This window comes from Anas platyrhynchos, chromosome 15 (genome assembly GCF_047663525.1).
Source record: "Anas platyrhynchos isolate ZD024472 breed Pekin duck chromosome 15, IASCAAS_PekinDuck_T2T, whole genome shotgun sequence".
Lineage (NCBI taxonomy): Eukaryota > Metazoa > Chordata > Aves > Anseriformes > Anatidae > Anas > Anas platyrhynchos.
The window spans coordinates 8649844-8671846 of record NC_092601.1 but is presented as its reverse complement, the minus strand read 5'-3'; the positions used below and the strand labels follow the sequence as shown (position 1 = coordinate 8671846).

Genomic DNA, 22003 nt, shown 5'->3' with positions numbered 1-22003 from the left:
GGTTTATTTTATAAATAAAATTTTAATTTAACATTTTAATAAGCTTTTTGAAACAACACAGCTTTTAAACTGTGGCTTCCATAAAAACTGGTGGATCTCTTAATTTGACTTATAAAACCTTCTTTCATGTCAACTCCTAAGAAATAAACCCTGCTCCAAGGACAAGAATTGAAGGATTACAAGGCCCTAACCAGTATAAGTGAGAGCTGGTGATAAAATCTTTAATGGCTGCGTTACTGCACTAGGAGATAATGGCACGTCTCTACTCTGCAAAGATACCGTACTGCACTTCTCTCAGCTGGACGATAAGCCAGAGCAGGTTTACCAATGCTGTTTTTTTTTTTTTTTTTTTTTTTTTTTTAACTCCCCAAGCTGGAAGCAGAAGGAGAGGAAACGAAGCTGTGGTTTTCCCCTGCGCAGGCTGACTGCTCTCTTTCGCAAATTCTTTTGACTTGCAGCAGCAGTCAGCCCGAACACAGGTACCTGCATAAACACATGCAGAGGACAGAAGCCAAGTGACTATCGCTTCAGAGATCTTCAATGACATTGCACAACTGCAAATGAAATTTAACTCAGGTACTAGAAATAGGAAACAATTTCCGGTGCCAGGAGGAATACCTGTGGTAGGAGAGCTTTTTAAGTCACCAAATCTCTTTGGCGTATCAAAAGTCAAGTCATCTGTGAAGTACCACTTTACACGGTCGTGTTTCAAAACAAAACCGTGGTACAGAGATTTTAATTTTACTACGAGTCAGTGAGTTTTGCTGTTACGTGTTTCAATGTATTTATATCCTGCTTCTGCTTGTTATTATTATAAAAGCACTTGTCTCTTCTGAGTAAAAGTGTTGTTTTGGCGATAAAGTTGTTGACCAGGGAACCAAGGAAGTGGTCGAGTCTGTAACTTCATGAAGAGCCCACAGAAACTGGGAAGCAGCATTAGGTGGAACACGATTTGGGCTGGCTACCTGAGCTTGCCAGAGGCATGGCCTGCTAGGAGGCAGTCAGCTTGGCAGCCGACTCCGGACAACTTAGAGGATCAGCAGCAAATTACACTCAAGTCACGTTAAAACAATTCAGGCAGATCCAGACAGATTGAGGCTCACCAGAGAAACAAACAGCACCAGCAGTTTGCTCAAACAAACAGAACTGCAACGGAACGAGACCATCTTCAGCTGACTTAATTCACAATCAGCAAGCGTATCTAAATCTGGTACTTCACAATATCAATTGGGTAACCTGTTTAAATAGCCTGCTTTATTTTTTTTTTTCCCCATTACAAGTTTTCCTTCCTACAGATTCCTCAAAACAGACTCAACCACCATAACTACGTGTGCAGGAGAAGCCTAGTATCACAATCCTTGCTCTTTAAAGTCATTCATTATCTTGCTACATTTCCTGACAGTTCCTATCCAACACCGAAACATCACTGAGCAAACAGCCATGGGGAGCAAAGCCATGGATCTGGTGTTCGAGGCACACGCAGGCACGTACACCCAGCACTGAAACAGCAAGTAACTGAATCCAGTTCTTCGACAGCTCAACAACAGGAAGCGAGACAACTGCTTATTCTCTCGACAGACATAAACAAGGATTTTACTGTTTTCTGAACGTCACTTCTGGTAAGAATTTCTCCTCCTCTTTAATCTTAAACTTCTTCTACTGCCACTTGCACTGCCACGTAGCTATTTTGACTGAAATGAAGTTAAAAAAACAACCTGTTCAAATTAATTATGCTAATACACACTTAATAGACAAGATTACAGAGAAATCCAGCATATTAAGACCTATTTTTCGCACAGTTGGTGACATTTTGAAGCCGTAAGATTTTGGTGTCAAATCTGTTACTTGTACCAACTTCCAGGAAGAGGTGTGGGGGGGGAGGTCAAGCACATTACACACAAGCAGGGAAAACACATCACTCGTGCACACTTTGACCTCTGTATCAAAAGCACTGCTACTAGATCACTTCCTGAAACACTACACTGGAAGACCTGCCGACCAGATCACCATTTCTCTCACTTCCTGCTTGCCGCGCAGGTTCCAGCTTATATCAGCACAAATATTTTCCTTCAGAATTTGCACAACGCATATAACGAGGTTACCTACAAGCTACAGCCTCAGAAAGACATTTTACTGAAAACCACTAATGCTGGAATCCTCGTAACCAGGTATAAAAATAACCAGCCATTTTCTCCTGATTGACGTGTTTATAGCTTCAGACTAAGATCTGACTAAACAATTACTTCCATTTATTGCCCATATAGAGCCCAATAATGTTTGACTAAACTGCATCTTTCAGAAAGGAAACTAATCTCAAGGTAGGTTTAGTAGTCCTATAAAGGCAAACACATTGAAAGGAACTCCCAGACAAGCTTAGATTTCAGGTTTCAAGCAGTGGCTTCCACAGATCAGACACACGCAGCTTCAGAGTGTTTTTGTTGTTGGGTACCTGCATATCCTTATTTGAGCGAGACAGCTCTGAAGTTACTGAAGAAAAGGTGATTCCTTCTGCAGGATTGTAGAGGCATTATGTCTCAGAAACTATGAAATCGAAAACACCAAAAGAGTCCTACTCACCTCAATGGGACTCTACTGCTTCTTAATGGATAGAGCTAAAGCAGCAATTAGGTGAATCACTGGTAAAAACTCTTACCAGGGTGCAGAAAGGAGATTGGAGAACCATCCAAAATAAATAGAAACTTTCTGAAGCTCTCGTCTGGTTTTCCACAGGCTTTGACAGTAGCAGTAGGAAGAAGGGAATGCATCTCAGCGAGAGACTATATGCCATCTAATCTCCAGAAACACAACTTCAAGCTCTAGCTGCCAGCCACAACAAACTTCATGCAGGCCTCATCTCCCTCATTTGGAAAAGAGGGATTCTCACGGCAACAGAAGAGCATTAGGCACAAAACACGCTCGCAACAAAGTGCTCATTTCTATGGAAACAATAAGCCATCTGCTTAGCTTTGCTACCCCGTAAGATGTTCAAAAACTGACAACCTTCAATCTTTTGAAACAACCCTAATTTAAGGAGATTTTCTAGATGGTTTTCTGGATGGTTTGAACACATTTTCTGGACCTCACGGACTTTAAAGAAAACAAATTACAACAAAAAGAGGCAATTCTACTCCTGTCAGAACTCACTGTGACAAGACAACCCACCCCTCTACTGCTACCACATGATACTTGTTCAAAGAAGAATTCTTCTGCTCCTTGAATCTGATTTCTTGAAGAACTTCAACCCAAATGAAAACTATTTTTGTGGCATTCATTGTCCAAGAAAACAGGGCTATAATCCCAAAGTTACAAGCAAAACTGTTTCAGGAGAGGAGCCTGGAAGTGAACTGAGCAGAGAGATAATGTAGCATAAAAAAGGTTTCCTCAGAGGTTTCCAGAATAACTCAGATGGGTCAAAATCACAAGGCAGGCACTCTACACAAACCTGAAAATGCAAATTGCACAGTCATGGCCAGTGAAGAATTGAAATCCTTGCTATAGCAAGCTGCTGTATCTTTCATTCACAAAATCTTTTCAGTGCCTACTCCATTCCCTATTTCCAAAAATATTCCAGGCTATCAAGAACATGCTACATACTCCCTAGAAAACATGACTATGACTTCAATAGCTATCGTTTTACTTGTATTGACAGGTTGCTTCTTCTGGAGGATCATATGAAATATGAGAAATCTTTTGCTCATGTCTCTACAGACTGAATAAATGCTTTGCTTTAATCTCTCCCTACTGATGGGGAAGCATTAGCCCTGATGCCAGCACCTCGCAGCCTTCTGATGTTGAGACTCAGCTATTTTTCATTCCATTTTCATTTGCTTAAAGTTTATCTGCCACCTTCAGCTTATGCAAGCACGTGCATCATGAGTTTGAGTTACCATGAATTTCTGGTCTGCTTCTCATTGTCAAGAGCTGCCTTAAAATGACAAGTCCAGCTTAAAAGGAACAGTGTTGGCTTAAGGTACTCCAGGTGAAGTGACTCCCAGTTACTTCTGAGAGCAGGTGAAAAGAGAGGGTTATTTTTGGTTAATCCCTCTTACTAGGGAGAATTGGTACAATTGGTATATTTTTATACAAATATAACACAAGGAGGAAAAAATAGAAGAAGCAAAAACTTACGCAATGGACTTTCCTTGATTAGTCACTTACTTAAAAAGGGTTAGAACAAACCACCACGGAAGCAAGGTCTCCACCAGCAGCCCTGGTCCCGAACTACGCAGGGTCATGGGACTGCTACGCACTGCACATAAACGTGCTGAGCTAAGGAAAACAGGCTTGCTAGCTTTACCTACAACAGATTCGGTGGGTTAGGCAAGTCCCAAACGTCCAGCAGCTCCCCCCAACTGCCCCAGGAACATCGGGGCATGGCAGAGTGCACATCTGGAAAGCCTGGTGCAGCACAGCAGCCCGGGCACAGCCTGCACAGCTCTAGGAACCTGCATGGAGATGGTTCAGACCACAGGGATTTCCAGAGACAACGCAGATTTGCAAGAGAGCTCTTGTGCCCTCCATCTGCACATGCCTGCACCTTTGTCAGTGGATTAAAGAAAGTAAACCAAGAGGAGGGGCTGCAATCTTACCTAGCTATCAGGATGCTGAAAATCCTGAAATAGAACAATTAGACTGAAACTAGAAGAAATCAGTGATGCACATCACTTAAACATAGTGAGAAAATCTTGGTTTAGGACTACTTCTTTTCAAAAAATGAAAATCTGCATTTGTATTTCCCACCTCCTTCCCTTCAGATACACTGCTATAGTTACCAGCTAGAGAATTTGTTTCCTGCCTTGATGCAGTTCTTCCAGCACACGGCAGCTACATTTTAAACAGTTTACTCCAGTTAGGCAAATCAGCTGCCTCACCATTTTAATTGCTACTCTTCAAATCTTTTTACAGCGTACACATTAAGTGGTAAACATCAGGGAACAGGAGGTGAAAAAAACCCAACAAACTAACCCACATTCTCCTTCAGCAGAAATTTCAGTTTCAGAACAGACAAACCCACCGAAATGTTTACTTTTCTTAAAAGCCTTCATCACAACGGGAGCACCAATAAATGAAAAAAGCTAACACGAGCACCATTGATGGCCCTATTAGGACAACAGGCTGGGGGGGACACGAAGAGACTGAACAGGATGCCTGTCCTCAAACGCCAATGAGAAGAGGCAAAAATGGAACGCTTCTGCTTGTGAAGAAGAAAATTCAGGGAGCAAACCAATCATTCCAAAATTAAATGAAGTATTTGTGTAAAACATCTTTCCTGCTTGCTTGCTCTTTTACCAAAAGAAAATTAAGATGTAAATAAAGTAAAACTTTTACAAAAATGCGATGTCTTTAAGCTTCATCTTGTTTGGCAAGAGATGGAGGTCTGGAAAAACACCAAGTCTTCTATTTTTTCAAGTTTGCCAAGGTTTTAAAATTGTTTTTTTTTCTTAAGTGCTAGCACTTTCACAGAAGCGCTGCTTTATCACTTATGCTCTGTTATTTAGTAGTCATACCTTTTCAGTTTCTCCAAACAATTCTGCTTCTAAGGCCTCCTGAAAGCACTAATTTTGCTCTAACCTTTTGGAAATGCATCACCAGTGCTGAGCACAGCGCTGTGTACAAGGAAGAACTACTGACGTGCACAATCAGGGCACTTCCACGACTCTTTTCCAACATAATCCATGCAAAATTAACTTTACTTCTTGAACCTGAATCACGCTGAAAACACCCAGACCATCTTCCTCAGCTGGTGAATCCCACTTGCAGCTGGCTTCAGGCTAAGACTGAAATCCTCGAAAAATGCAATTTGTTCTATTCTATTCTAATCTACTCCTTACTGGGGTGGGGTTGCTTAAAAGAAACCAAGACATCACAGAGCCTCTCCCAGCAGAGCCGTGTACATTCAGTCAGGTAAGACCTTAGACAAGTCCCTTTGCTTGGGGGTATTCTACTTAAATTAGTTCACACCAAAAAATCAGTAGTTTCACTATGTGACTGTGCGGTGGCTAGGGAAAATCTACTCCTGAACTCAGATATCCATAAATTTTCAGTGCCAGCGGAACGTTTCTGGTATTTTTATTTTCAAAAACTAAATGAACTGTGCCGTTCCACAATGATGGCAACATTTCTTGAGTACAGAGGTTTGCCTTTGTCAGGCAATGATTTTTTTTCCAGAATTCTTAAAACATCCATTAAGACCCCGTTATTAATAAATTACAATTATAACAACTAGTGGTGTATGGATAGATAAAAAAGTAGAGATGCAATTCTTTTCTGTATACCAGAATAGAGTGATTTTGCCATCAAAATTCTAGGAAGGAACTACACCAAAGCAACACAAACAAGAAATGAGGTGCACTGCTTCCCAGCTGAGACAGGAGGAGCAGCAATCTCCTCTAAACATTTCTCTATGCTTATACCAGGCAAGTCAAGAGCTAAAAAACAATGACTGTGTCGAGCAGGGATCAGAGCAGTGTCCCAAGATAGAGGTAGATACTTCCAGGTATATATACGCCCTGCTCCAATCCGTAACGGTCCCTGAATTACTTCTTGCCCAGCCACCACCCTTCCCTTCTGTGAATTTTGCGCTGGCTTGGCAATCCATGTGAAATTTAATGTTTTCAGATCAGTGCTTCTGTATTTAAAAAAAAAAAAAGTCGCTGCACAGCTGTTGATAGTGGTCCTTGACAAGAGGACCAGTTGCTGTACCTCTGCCCCTTCAAATTTAGAGCTCTAACAGATTTCATGTTGCTTTAAATAAAGATCCTGCTGCCTGGCAGATAAAACGAGATCCTGCACAGAAGTAATACTGTTTTCTTCTCGCAAGTTTAAGCTCTTGTTTTCTAATTCAGCCTGCTAAGATACAGAGCAAGGTGTTTTTTGAACAAGTGCTTTCATTTCTGATCACATGAGAAATACTGCTTCAACCATCATTCATGATATCACTGCTGACTGAAACCCGTAACTACAGACTCAAGGAAGTGCATTCTTTAGTTCTGTTGCAGAAAAAGGAGTCCATTCATTTTTTCCCCTTTTTCCACACAGGTATTTAGAAAACCAAAAACTCACAAGTGCAATAAATTGGATATACTAAAGCATATATACATACTTTTGTCATTGCTCCTGTCTGTGCTGTGTTCAGTCCGGTGTGACCAGCCATCTGTGGAGATACTTGGGTTAAAGTCTCTGCCAGCACACTGCCTGCATTCCCCTGCATGGCAGGGGCAGAATATTGCATTCCTGCTCCCCTTCCTCTTCCAGCTGCCCCAAGAGATCCATTCATTACCTGCCCTTGTCCTTGCTGAGGCTGATTCATTAAACTGTGACCAGAATTACTGTTGAGAAGGCTCTGGTGTGTCTGACTGAAATTAGTATTCATACATATTCCAGGTCCAGTCTGTGATGTTGCAGGGCTGCTCGTCACCATCCCCACTTGTTTTTGTGCTTGAGAGTTCAGTGTTTGTGATGCAGGTGTGGTAGGTCCAGAGGTGCTGGCTACTTGCTTTGCCAGGCCTGAAGCAGACGAGTCTCCCTGGTTCAAAGGGCTCTTACCCATAGCACCCAGATTACCGATATTAGCACTGTTCGGCTGCCCTTGAACTTGACTACCAACTCCCTGCTGGACAGGGCTATTCGAGTTCACATTTCCAATTCCTGGGTTTAAGGAAGAGCCGCTGCCTCCCCTTAGAAGTTCGGAAAGTTGCTTGTGTTTGGAAGCCGCATCTGGAACGAGGTTCCCACTGCTGTTTAAAAGGCCCAACTCGCCATTGGGGATCAGCTCATCAGGAAGATCATTTTCCAAGTCAAACAAAGATCCAAAATCTGCAAGTTAAAGCAGAAACACAAGTCAGAAAACACAATAAGTAAGTGACTAAAATATTCACCTACGTTACTACATATTTGTCTCGTATGTAGTCAATGTCACACGTTTAGGCCAAACTTCACCCAAGACTGCCAATGTTGGTGGCGAGTGCCCACTGCTGTCAACTCTGGCACCCTTCAGAAAGCACAGTCCCTGATGGCACACGGTGTACACACAAAATCACAGGGTAAAACACAGGCCAGGAAGTAGGGCTTTTGGCATGATTTGACACAACACTGTACCATGCTTAAGAAATGGAGGTGGAACGAACAGCGTCATCTGACCTAAGTACTTTTTTTTTTTTGGGCTAAAAGAAAGCAGCAGAAATATCAAGGGAGGTTTTCCAATGGATTTACTCTCCCAGAAGAGCTATCACATCACATTCCCTGACCTCTCGAGTAACCCCATTTCATCCAACAATCCTACCTCAACACTGCAACTTCTGTTTGCATATGGCCAAAGACTTCTTCCAGCTACACTTCAATGCTTAAGCAAAACAGAACCACTACGTAGTAGTTTGCTCCCAGTCTCATAGAAATGCTTTCAATATCCGTTTCTCATCATTTTTTCCCCCATGACGTACGACCTCAAACACACTCCAGCATTTTCTCCTCATAACGCCTGAACAGCTCAAATAATTCAAATTGCTCTCCAAGTGCCCAGCCCTCATTTATCATGGACAATATTGACAGAGGTAATCCACACGCTGTCCAGATGGGCAAAATAAATCAATCAAGTCTTCATTAAGCCCCTTGAAGGAACTGCTTTGACCGGAACACCAACATTCATTAAAAATAAGAAGTTGTGTTTTGTTTGTTAAGATTAGCACCTCAGGTTCACCAAAATGTTTTATTACACATTGTGAGCGGTGTCTGTGTAACACTTATTTTAGGTATTTAACTAGAAATAGAAAGTTATCTGATTGTATATAGGTAATTTTTAATTCCATATCTGAAGACATGAGGACAAGTGTGTACATCCACATTAATAAGAGCCATCAGCAGACCAGCCTCAGTTCATCAGAGCAGCTGTTCAAACACGACACACCACTGAAAAGTTTTGCAGTCCAAGGGCATGATCTAAAACAACCACTTTCTACTATAACATAACAGAACTGTATTGAAATGTTATTGTGCCCCTGGAAAGTCAGCCCTGAAGAATCCTAGCCCCTCAGAGTGAGAAACAGACTAAAAAAACGTTTCTAGGTTAGAGCAAACAGAAGTTCTCTTCTAAAGGAGGAAATCCCAAATGCTTCGTCATCTTAAACATTCAACTCACTCTTCCAGGAGGAAAAGCTAGCACAAGACTCAGGCTGCAGAAGTGCCATCATCTCATTCAGGAAGCAACAACCTGGACCACAGCAAGTGCATTAAAAAAAAAAAAACAAAAAACAGCAGCAAAACCCACAACACAGTTCACCTGCATCACACAGCTAGGCTGTATTACCATTAACTTCCAGCACGCTGAAACACAACGCATGCCATCAGCATTCAAATTCTCAGTTCATCCCAGCTGGAGAAAAACAAGCACGCATTTTAGATGCGCTGCAGCGACCACGGAACGACACCAATCATCTCAGTACCATGCACAAAAACGTTCGATTCGCCCCTGTATGAGGCTGCACGTATCTGGCCCCAAAGCATCCTTACAAGCTTGCGGGAGGCTGGCCGTGACAAAACGCACTGCGACTCAGGAACAGACCAAGCAGGGAAGGAGCAAACCAGTATTTTCTTAAGCCAATTTTGTTCATCACTAAAGTATTCTTCGTTTCTCTCTTATTTGCTACCCTTCGGTCGTTCAATTCACCTTTGAACATCTTTTACAAAAGTCCCTGTGTACTGCATGTTTTGGCGATCACTTCATCATCATCCCTCTTCCTCTTGGCACACAACTGCTGGGTGTTGGGTGCCTCTTCCCATACCCTTTTGTTCCACCTTTCCTCTCCCAACATTTCAGATTTAACCCCACACACGGCCCCAAGAGCAGCTCCTCTCTGGACCAGCAGGGCCCTGTCCGAGGGTTTGCCTTCCTTAAGCACTTCTGGTCACCCCAGCTCATCGGGCACTTTGAGGCTTAAAGCACTTGTTCAGAGAACTTGTGTAAATCCCACAAATGCTGTTTTTCCAAGCTTCTGCGCTAAAACTGCTGTTCTTCAGGAATAAAAAGGGCCAGGCACGTGCGTGTGGCTGTGTACGGCCAGAAGGAGATGAGCAACAAAAAGGAGAGGGGAAAGATGTTGCTACAGCTTGAAAAGAAAAGAAACGGAGTAGTTTTTTTCCAGTTGTATTTCAAAACAGGATGCTGGAGCTGCAGTGCTCAAATTTTTCTGTTTCACTGGCTGGACTCTCAACCATGTTGCCAGAGCCAAGGACTGGAAATGTTTTTGCAGTTTATGAAAAGAGTGAAGCAAGCATTTGGGAATACTTAAAATATTCTACCACTCTTAAGCTCCTGTAAAAAGTCTATACATTAATGTTAGGCACGGAAAGTTTACAGCTCTGCCTGCAGGAAAATACAAAGCAGGTAAACAGCTTAGCATAGCAGCCGTGTAAAAATTCGCCAAGTATTCAAGAGTTCGGGCAACAATTAAATCAACACAAGGCATTTCACATTTCCACAACAAAACTGAAGTCTACTTAAGCATGTCTGCAACAAATCTATAAAGATAAGAGATTGTCTTGGCAGTTATACATAGATGTACTTATGTACACATGGAGAAGTCTGCCTTAATGGGAATGACCCGTATCTACTGACAAAATGGGAACTGACCTCCCCCCAACCTCACAAGAACACAACTGGTCACGTCCTCGGAGCTTCAACTAGTTCTCAAAATAAACAGCATCTACCAAAAGCCTAAAAAAAAATAAAAAAAATCAAGATATTCCCGTGAATTCAAACAAAGTTATCAAAAGCAATGCACAAAATATACCCAAACAGAGCAGTCCTGCTCCACTCACCCAGTTTTGTACCCGCTGCATCTCTCAAACCCCTGCTTGCTGTCGCACAGCAGAACAGAGCAGTTCTGAAGGAGGTCAGCCTCCCTTACCCACAACAAACACACTTATTTCAGTGCTCAGGAAGTCATGGGCTAGAGATCAATGTGGTAGCACCTCTTCTATACCCCTCCTTATCTCTGCTAACATAAACCCAAACGGCCTCTAAAACAAAGAGCCAAAACCCACAGATACCGCTCTTTTGGGAGGGAAGGGGCAGCACTGAACCATCAGAACCCACCCCCTTTTTCCAAAGGGCTCCTTTTCCAAACTGAGAATTTTGTGTTCTTTGAGCATCTCTTTTCATGCACAGGAGACAAACACACGTTCCCCTCATTTCAGTTTTATGGGCTTAAACTTAAGTTGTTTGCCATCCCAGACAATGCTTTCAGCAGCCATTAAAACTTTCCCCCCTTGGCTCCTTCAGGCCAGGCTGGAGAGGTGACACACTCTAAGGCATTTCTTTGTCATATGTTTAAGATGCTAAAGCAGGTGGCCAACTACCAAACTCAGCTTCAATTTTTCGGAGCTGTCTTCGCCTGGATGTGACTGGGAGTTTCCCTGCCACAAACGTCAGCTGCCCATCCACGGAGTCGACGCTGAAGTCACCCTGGAAGTCCCGGCGCACTGGCAGTATTTTCACTGTGCCTTTCTTTTCATGCCAACAGAGCTGTTACATTTCAGTGAGCCCAATTTTGTTTTGTAAGGCTTCTTTCAATCACGCCAGACCCCAGCAGACAAAGCCTCAACAGTTCAGAGCCGCAGCCATTCCCTACAATCCGATGGCAGGTAACTGGGCTCAATGGCCACACTGTTCGGCGCAGGCAGCAATTACCACAGCCACCCCAGCCTCCTTCCGAGGTTTGAGGATTCTGTAATTTATTGTTTCATAAAAGACAATTAGCACATTTAAAGTTTTAAGAGCGATTAAAAATGCCCTCGTAGAAAAAAAAAAAAAAATCCAGTAAGGAAATTTTACATTAGCGACTTCACCTAACGAGGCAGGCACAAAGACTGACGGGCATCTGACGCTGGCTTTCGGCTTCCCAAAGCTGACTGCTGCTTTCTCAGAAGCTGACGTTCAGCGACCAGGCTGTGAAAGCCAGCAACGAGGGACCTGGGTGGGCTGAGGAGACGCCGAAGACCGGGTGGAAGGAGCAGGGGGACAAACAAGGGATCCATTAGCGGGCACATGGATGAGCCCCAACCGGTTACGGCTTGTGTAAGAGGAGATCTGAATAATTAACTCAACTCCTTTCTGCCCAATCTTTTGAAGTACTTGTGTTTGAGATGAGAGAGAAGTCCTGCTCTGCTTCGCTCATTCCTAAGTCAGCAGATTGGATTTGAATTTTGTCCATCGATACACAGAAGTGAGTGTCGCCTCCAGACTTTCTAGCTACTTAACCCCCAGGAACCTCATTAGGCTAATTATCACAGTGCTCCCTCGCCAGAGGCAGGGCTGCTGGACGGAAGGCTGGAGTTTGGCAGCACCCCGGCCCCCCAGCCCTCCTCTCTGGCCCCTCTGGGTGGGCACCCACGCCGTATCGGTGCATCCCCCAGTGCTGTCACCTGCCCCAGGCCCTTGATAAGGACATCAGCACAGACTCGCTCCGTACAGACCCCTGCAGACTCGTACAGACCCCCCCAGACTCTCCTCTTACTGGCCTGCAGCTGAATGCGTCCCACTGAGCACTACTTCCCGAGCCCAACCATCCAGCCTTTTAGTTTGTTTTCTGTTTGCTTTTGTTTTAAAAGCACCCACCTTAGCCACCCACTCATCCAGACCACACCATCCCGAGCTGGAGGCAAGGACATTGCGGGGGATCAGGCTGGAAGCCTCGCTCAGGTTGAGGTAAACGACATCCACTGCCTTCCCCCTGCCCCCGGCCCAGTCCTTTTAATCACAGAAGGCAATCAGGCTTGTCAGGCGTGATTTAACCTTAATAAATCGATGCTGACTGTTCCCCGCCCAGAGATTTTTTCCCGGAGGACCTCCCCCCGTGATGGGAAGCAGGCTGACCGGTCTGTAGTTGCCTGAATCATCCTTTTAGCCCTTCTTGAAAAGGGGCCCAACGCTTGCCTCCTTTTGCTCTCCTGCTGCTGGGATTTGGGGCACGGGGCGCTGAGATGGAGACGTTCGATCCCCCCGTGCTTCCTTTACAGCTCGCCTTCTGGCAAAGCACACTTCTCCACAAACACTGTTCAGGGTACAACTAAGCAGTGATAAGTTCCCCAAAATCAATTAATTTTGATACAAAATGAATTCTGTATGTTCCAATAACCAAAAGGGACGCTACCAGCTTAGCATACAGTTAATCTTGAGAACAAGTAAAAGTAATTTCAAGCTCCTAAAAAAAAATCTCTCTCAATCTATTTTTATAAGACTTCAGCAACTAAGTGACTTTTCAAAACTGAAGCTCATTACACAAAGCAAACAAATCAAAAAAGTTAACGAAAAAGGGAAGAATCTGTTCGTTCTCTGCTAGCCTCTGCTGCAATACCACTAAGCAGCGACTCAGCTTTAGAAACGCTCCCGGCTGCTGCCCGACCGCTCAGGAAGGGAAAAGTAAACGCAGCTGAGTCCCCAAAACCACAACTGATATGCGTGAGACCGAACAACTGCCTGGTAAAGGGAAGTTCAGCTCCTCTGCCCCCTTTCTCTCTTACCTCCCTGAAAAAAAAGAAAATGGTATAAGCTGAGAGCCCTGTTTACACTGAGTTTAGCTCCCAGCCTCTCTTTCCACTCACATACTGTGTATCACCAAGTCGTTACCTCATGTTTCTCTCTCTGCTGTACCTATCCAAACCACCTCGATCATCTCTTTTGCTACACTCACAATAAAAATACAATGTGTTAAAGGTCCAGAAAAACCTAAGGTACTAACTTCAGGAATAATCACTGTTTTCAGACTTAGTATGCTTCTACTTAAAAAAAAAAAAAAGTTAACAACAGCACACAGATTACTTGAGTATTCCACTACTGACACGAAGCAGTATACAAGGGGATGTTAAATGTACCCGGTACCAAAGTTCATGTACAGAAGAAACTGTGCAGAATGCACTCAGATAAGGAGCTAGTCTCATCTCTTCCCAGATGCCAGAGGGGAAAGAGAACCCCAAAAAAGCAAAACCAAAAAAAATGCAAAAGAATCCCAACAAGAACGCTCTCTCCGGTCTACTCTGGAAGTGCTGGATGGCAAACGCTGGATTAACTTTCCTTTCCTCTGGTCCTACAGAGCCTCTCCGTAACTGCTCTTCCCCTTAACTGCTTCCCAAGGTGTCTTCACCGAGTGGACATGCTGGTCGCATTAACTCTTCTTTTACGAGATCATCCTGATTAAGATTAAATATTTCAGGGTTCTTGGAGCATGTTAATGGAAGCGGGGTCTCACTTTCTCACCCTATCACAAACACAAGTATCTTTTCTGTTGCCCTATTTTAACAGCTGACAAAACATTAACGTTCAGGACAACCATTTAAAGCAAAATCATCTGAGAATCCAGTAATAAAAAGCGAGCCCTTGCTTAAGGCAGCATGAAATGCACACCTAAACAGAGCGTCAGCATGAGAAATGCCTTCGGTTAGCTCCCACAACTGACAGATCCATTGCTTCATGCTCAGGCTGTGCCACCCTCACTGCACATCTGGGAACAAAATCAGCAGATAGCTCACAACGGTGTGAAATATCTTGACAAGCAAACTTTCACTGTGACATCCTCTGGCTGGAGACTTCTTATCAAATACACAGGCTCGCACAAGGTGTTTCAGATTTTAAATCTTTCACTCCTGCATCCTGCCCACTATGACTGATGGCACGGGTGGTGAGAACTCCATCCTAAAGCTGCTTTTTAGCTCAGGCTGCTTCAAACGTTCCCTTCAGCTGCACAAGTCCTTCTGTGAAGTCCTCACCTTTGTGCACCTTCTGTATTACAAGCCCAGAACAGATCTATTTCTGCAAAGACTGAAATGGCAATGATTAATGTGCACTTGCAGTAGTATTATGAAACAAAAAGAATTAAACATTGTGCAAGATTACAATAAAACAGGCAAGTTTTCTGTCTCCTTTGTGATTTATAATAGCTCAAAAATCATGTTTCCTTTCTCTTTGTTTTAATGCCGCTTTTCCTCCCTATTTCTGGTACCAAATTACAAGCAAAGGGTGGTTTGTTCAGCAATTCAAATTCATCTGTGCACGAACACGCAACACAGAATACACCAAACGCACATACGGAAGCAACAGCAGACATGCACTTTATTTTTTATTTTTTTTAAACTTTTAAATAATTTCACTCTAAAAAAGCTTCCAACTCGAACTAACTGCATACAAAAACACAATACCTGCTCAAATCTGTTTTGTTGTAAAGCACTGATTCAGAGCAGCCCCTGCTTGCTGCCTTCTCATTAATACTTTCCTTAATGGAGTCTATGAAACTTTGGAAAAAACTTCACAGCCACTACAGAAGCGAGCAGCACTTGAAGTTTCCAGCTTTCTTCGCCCCATGAGATAACGCCACGCCGGAGATGACACAGAAGCTGCGTCACCCCTGCAGCGACACCCACTAAAGCAGTCATCAAAGCACGGGCCGTGGCAAAGCTGGGCGGGCAGGGAGAGACAAGAAGCTCGTGCTCTTCAGGTGCGACGCAGATGGAGGGGCTGGAAACTCAAATCACTTTTTCCTTCCCCCTGCACGACAGGCAGCTGCTGGTGCACACGAGGACCTCAGACACCCACCAGCAGCTCCCCGGGAGGCTCATCGGCTAGAGAGAGTAGCTCGTGGGGCAGCACCGATGTCCTTAGCACATCCCCACAGCACTGAAGAGGACCCTCAGAGAAGCAGACAACTTCACGTCCCTCTCTATACACATAAAGCAGCTGCAGACCAAAGATCCTATATTTATCCAGCGTTCCAAATGAGAAAGATTCTTACACCTCAATGGCTAGACGAAGCAAACCTTTGGCGTGCCTGTGCCCTAAAGATTGAGACTCTGAGTTCCTTGTGATTGTGAATTACCCCTGATAATGGAAGTTTCAGTTTTCTTTTGATTCACGCTATGATTCTGCACAATATAGTATTTGTCGAGACATTGCTATTAAAGAGAGAATTCCAAATAAAAGATTTAGGTTCTCGCTGTATCTTAGACATCTGAGAAGACAGATGGAAAACATAACATATGTTAAAAGGAAGATTTACAAAGCAAAAATTCTTGAAAGTGTAAACCAAATTAGGATGGAAGTGTCAGATTTCTAAGTTGTCCCACATGCTTTTTCATTGTATAAGAACAAACCCCAGGTTTTTTCAAATCCTGTTTTTCGACTCCCCCTGATTTCTCATTAAACTGCAGTATTTTGATAAAACAGCAACATTTTTGCTCACATTATTCTCTATTAGCAGGTAACAACAGAGAGCAAAGCCTTCAGTAGAAATAAACACCGAGGCTAGGTGGATTTTTTAATGTGAAGTTGCAGATAGAGTATCGGAACGCAGCATGTTGCTGTGGAAATAATTAGTGGCACTGGACTATGACTCCAAGGAACATTCAGCCAGAATAGAAAGTGAATAATCTGCAACAGAAAACTGGGAATTATTTCACAAGCTATCAAGAGATCTCCAGGGTACAACAAAGACTGACCCCCCCGAGCACAGCCTTTATTCTCGTCTGGTGTTGGCAGGCCTTCTCCAGGAGCCGTGTTAATTTCAAATCATGAAGAAAATGAATCAATGTGATAAAAATCCCAAGCATATATGCAACTATCAGTCAAAACATGAATAAAAAAAGAAAAAAAAAAAGCAGGGGGAAACAACCGCATATAGACTGTCACATAGAATTAGACTGGCAGACCTTCTGCTCAGCTTTGTCATCTCATGCAGATGTTAGCGTCGAACTCCTTGGAGAAATCTACAAAAATCTCCCCCCCGATGAGAAACTATAGAAAACCCTGCTATTAGCAGTGCTTCGTGAATTGGCACAAATGTGCTGCGTTAGATTCTCAACAAGCGAACCAATTTCTAATCTCTCGAATCTCTTGGCCCAGACGACGGCTGCTGGCACAGCGCTACGCAGGTCAGCCGCTTCAGGTGCAAAGCAATGCCACTTGTGTCAAACTTCAGACAGCTCAGAAAGTAAACACTGCTGCTTGGCGTGACATCCCTCATCCACCATTACATATATGGCAAGAAACAATACAGCCATAAAATATCACACACTGCATTTTTCCTATCCCAGTTACAGTACAAGTGCCACGGAATAAAGGGCATTCCCATGGCAAGTCACAACTCCACACACGCCTTCACCTACTTCTTTTCAGAGAAAGCATTTCTTCTCCTGATTTTCTGCTTAGAAATCCAAGCCTGTTCCCTTACTGGAATTACTCTTTTTCTTGTCCCAGAGAGAGATGGAGAAAGCATGCATATAAAAGCCATTCCTTAATGTCACAGTCCGCAACTGACACTGAAGTTTTGCTCACGTCATGTAAAACGAGCACACCAATTAAACAGCTTCCGGGAAACTTCTCTGCTCTGCAGGAATGAACCCTAAGACACACACACACTAATGCTCTCACGCACACAAAGTTTGGCCTTGGATAACTGAGCAATCAGTGAACTCCCAGCTACGCACGGGAACGCTAGCCGAGAAAGCCTGGGTGTCTCTGCTGAGTTACTCTGTTCGAAAGGCGGACCTTCTCTTTTAAAGCTAAAAGCCAAATCCCCTGAGAGATACACCTACCCGGTTTTTGGCACACTGCAAGAGAACAAGATCAAATCAGGCTGTGTACTGAGACACAAACTCCCCTCGGTGAAGTTCCGTAGCTCCCCGGGAGCTAAGCAGAGCTCTGCTTATCTCAGCACAGGCAAAGGAACGTGCGACAAGCCCAGTCCTTCCCCAGTGTTAAAACACGGGAGCCGCAACGCTACAACACCGGGCCGTACAGGGAACGTGAATTACTGGAGTTCTCAGCCTGCAGCTTTCGCAGCAGCTGCACCACTTAATCTGTTTATGATCTGAAGCTGTGAAAAAAACACGAGAAAGTATGAGGTGCAAATCCAGCTCTAATGGACTTTTTGAAGCTGCTCGTCTCACCTTCTTTCCAACTTCACCTACTTCAGGAGTACGTTAACTCAGTTAACTCATACCGCAGCTCAGGACACCCCCTGCTCTGGCCCACGTTATCACTTGTCACTTCTGGAGCTAGCACAGCCCCACGACTGCAGCAGGCCGCAGGGTACGCAACAAATGCCGACGGCTGCGTTACTCACAGTGCAGCACACAACGCCACCGAGCCAGCTATCTGCAGAGCGGCGGTGACAGGGCTCCTGAAGCATGCTGGCTGTACTGCTGCGCCGTGCAGGCACACTTTCCACAATCTGCGTGCAGAGTTCAGACCAGGACCAGCCCCAGAGCGCTGCCAGTTCGCTGCATGTTCTGCTGAGCGATCAATACCGGCAGCATTGGGAGCAGTAACACCACCCACCATTAAAATAACATTCTGCCATTAACGAAGTTTCTGCAGTTCTACTTCTTGTACTAAACCCTGCAACACGCTAGATCAAAATGCCTTGTAACAGTTTAAATAAATAAGGATACAAACGCTTAGGTATGAAAATTATTATGTATCTAATAAAGAGGTAATTAGACAAAAGCACTCCTCCTGCCTGGCTAGATAAGGGGAAATCTCTCCTGTGGATACTCCAGCGTGCGAGCCAGCTCGTCGAGTGCTGCTCAGTAACGGTCAGCTACCAGCCCCGAGTCTCAGCCTTCCTTTTCGATTCAAAGGGCAACGAGGCGACTGCAGAATCTATCGCGAAGCCTTAACGATGTTCACAGCAAGCCTTTCTGTTATATCCCCTCAGTTCCCCCGCTTTCCCTTCGCTCAGACAGTTGTTTTAGCTGCTTTACAGAACACAAGCAGACCGATTTCGACTGCGCAAACTTTGGCTACGGGAAGCCAAGGCGCTATTTTTACCAGAAAGATTAAAGGCGGCTAAAATTCACCCTGACAAAAAGAGTTGCTTAACATCACCGCATCAAAGCATAAAGCGAAGTATAAACAGGTGCGAGCGGTTGCGTTCTGCTGAACGTTCAGGCCTGCCACCAGACCCCTCGCCATCGCGCTGCTACGCTCGCTTACGAGCGCCTGAACACTTCGTTTTCAGCAGCAGCACAACTCGGCCTACCAAAACGTCTCGAAAGCACGTCCCCAGCACGTAAGCTGCAGCATCAAGTGGCACGGGTTTACGACTGCAGCCACAACTCAGTTATCCATCCCAGAACTCACTGCCTGCCCACCTACACAAAGACAACTTCCCAGGTTGTCCCAAAACTTGTTCATTTAAGCCCCAGCGCAAGAAAGCGGGCAGTTTTGGGTTCAGGAGCAGGTATTTGACAGCTATCACCACTCATACCACTTACACTGCCTAATACAATGTATAGAAGCATGCAGCAATCTTTCCACCAGCAGCCTCGGCAGCTAGGATCCAATCTAAAACGTAGTTTTGGGAAAAAGCAGCGCCAAGTGCACCAACATACCTGCGCTCTCCAGCATTGAGGCATTTTGCCTGGGGGTCACGGCACAACACCACGGACACAACCCTACTTCTCCAGGACACAACCTGGGGCTTTCCGTCCCCGCTGGCCCAAGGCCCCCTGCGCCGTGCAAAACTTCCCGCAGATACTGGAGCCTACATCTCCAGCGCGGCACAGAGCTCCCCGAGACGCATTAGAACTTGCTGAACAGGACGTAATTATGACTGAAGCATTCCAGAACAGACCAAGAGAACTTCAAAAAAAAAAAAAAAAAAAAAAAAAAAAAAGAGAGACAGCTTCAAACAGCCTTCCCTGGCTACCCGTACAGTCTACAGGTCTGAGGAATTTCAGAAAAATCGTGTTTTTCCCAGGTTACTCTGGTGCATTTCGTAGCAACTTACGTATCAGCCTTCCCTATGGCATTCTGTCACTTCCACAAAAGAGATTAACGCCGTTCAGTCACAAGACCTCACCTAGATATTTTTCTGCCAATTCTTACTCTTAATACTCTTTCTCTTTTTGGCATGTTTCTTGGGAGGTTGAAAATAAAAAGATTTCATGAATTAGAAAAAAAAAAAAAGCCTGAAGTATCTGTAAGCTACTGCCAAATGCACACTAAGCAAACTGAAAAAAAAACAACCCACAAAATTTATCAGCTCAATTATAGTAATATTTTTTTTTCTGTCCATAAAAACACAGCGGGCACACCACGATTAACTTATCACCGACCCTCCGACGAGATTCAGGAATCTCTGAGCACAGAGGTGCAAGTCAAACACCCGACACGACCCTAGGAGGGCAATTAAAACGGAACACTTCAAGACTTGAGTACACGCACACACGCGCTTATGCACACACGTGCGTACTCGCAGTGGGCGCAGGCTCGCTGGGAACAGAAATTTTGCTGCGTTTCATCACCCACGAACCCCCCTCGGACACGAAAAGCAGGGCGAAGACGCTCCGCGACGTGGGGACGAGTCGCAGCTCCCACCGGGCTGCCGGGCATTTCAGCACAACTTGAGTGCCCGAGCGGGTCTGCAAATTCTTTTATCGTTATTATTTTAAATTTTAAACGGGGAAAGAGCTCGGAGCAGGTCGAACCGAGCTCCTTAAACCTATCTCAGCGCACTCAGAGATGAGGGGGGGACAGGAGGAGGATAATATTAACAGATATATAAAAAAAGGCAGGATAGGGATGTGGCGTTGAGTTTTTTTTTTTTTTTTTAAGGCTCCGCAGCACAGCCCGGAGACGCAGAGCGGGGTGGGTGGGATAAAAGAGGGGGGTGAAGGAGAAGCATGGGGACCCCCAAAAGGAGGAGGGGACCCCCGGGGAAGGGTGGGGACCCCTCAGAGAGTGGGGGCGGGCGGGTGGGCCCGGAGACCGCTCGTCGCCGTACGGCGACGAGCGGTCTCCGGGCCCACCCGCCCGCCCCTAAAAGAGGGGGGGGGACCCCAAAACACCCCCCTCCCCCCTTCCCCAGGCTCTCACCTGTGCTGTCGCTCGCGGAGAAGCCCGGCGAGTTGAGCTTGGCTCGCTTGGGGTTGGGCGGCCCGTCGAGTAAGTTCTCCGCCATGGCAGCCGCCGCCGCCGCTCGGGGCCCGTCCCGAGGCGCTCCCGGAGGAGAAGAACGAAGGGGGAAGGCGAACAACAGCGCCGCTCAGTGCCCGGCCGCCGGCGGCCCCCTCTCCCCCATACCCGGGGCCGCAGCAAGGCCGCAGGGAGGAGGGCTCGGGGCGGGCTCGGGGGGAAGAACCCAAGCGCCCCCTCCCTGCCGGCCTCGCTCCTCCCGGCCTCTCCCCCGCCCTGCCGCCGCCGAGGAGGTGCCCGGATGGCGGCTCCGGCAGTCACTCGGGGAGCATAGCGGGGCCTCTCCTCCTTTCCCCCCCCCCCCCCCGCGCCCGCCGCCCTTCCTCGGCCTCTCCGCGATGCCGGGGGGGGCTCGGCCCCCGGTTCCCGGTCCCCCCCCCCCCTCCCTGCCGCCCGCTCCCCTCCGCCGCCGCCGCCGCCCCCACCCGCGGCTCTGAGCCGCGGACCCAAAACGGGAGAGGTGGAGGTGGGGGGGGGGGGGGGGGGGGTGGAAAGGCTGGGGCTTGGAGGGGAAGGGAAGGGAGGGAAGAAAAAAAAAAAAAAAGGAAGGAAGGAGGAGGAAGGCGGGGGAGAGGAAAAAAAAAAGAGAGGAAAAAAAAGAGAAAATGGGAAAAATTAGGAAAAAAAACGCCCCAAAACAATGAGCGCGCCGCGGTCGCCGCCGCCGCTCCCGGTCCCGCTGGCGGAGCCCGGCGGGCCCCGTCCGGCGCTGCCCCGCGGCCCCGAGCCCCGCTGCCCGTCTGCGGCGCCCGGCGCGGCTGCCCCGTGTCCCGGCGGGCGGCCCCGCTGCCCCGGCCCGGCCCGGCCCGGCCCCGCTCCGCTCGCGCCGCGCTCCGGCTCCGCGACAAGATGGCGGCTGTTGATTCCTCAATTAAAAAAAAAAGTTTTTTTTTCTCTTCTCTTTTCCAGAGACCATGGGGGCGGGGACGGGGAGGCGCCTGCGCGCTCCGTCACCGCGCACCGGGCACGCCTCCCCGCCGCCCCCGCCGCCGGCCGCCGCCGCCGGAAAGGCGCGAGCGGCGCCGGAAAAGCCGAGCTCGTCCT

The 22003-nt window shown here is 46.2% G+C and overlaps 1 protein-coding gene across 11 annotated transcripts in view; it reads right to left on the bottom strand.

The window, feature by feature from the left end:
* CREBBP (CREB binding protein) overlaps positions 1-21086 on the bottom strand; it is a 91060-nt gene extending 69974 nt beyond the window's left edge. For 8 of the 11 annotated variants that reach the window (XM_072024004.1, XM_072024006.1, XM_072024010.1 and 5 more), the window contains exons 1-2: positions 20861-21086; positions 7103-7815 (exon numbers count right to left, since the gene is read on the bottom strand). In XM_072024004.1, coding sequence (XP_071880105.1) covers positions 7103-7815; positions 20861-20945 — 798 coding nt within the window. In that variant the 5' untranslated portion in view covers positions 20946-21086. Of the gene's footprint in view, positions 1-7102; positions 7816-19374; positions 19406-20860 lie in introns of those variants that run through there. The other 3 variants (XM_072024009.1, XM_072024013.1, XM_072024008.1) reach the window with 2 other exon arrangements.
* Positions 21087-22003: the final 917 nt, after the last annotated feature.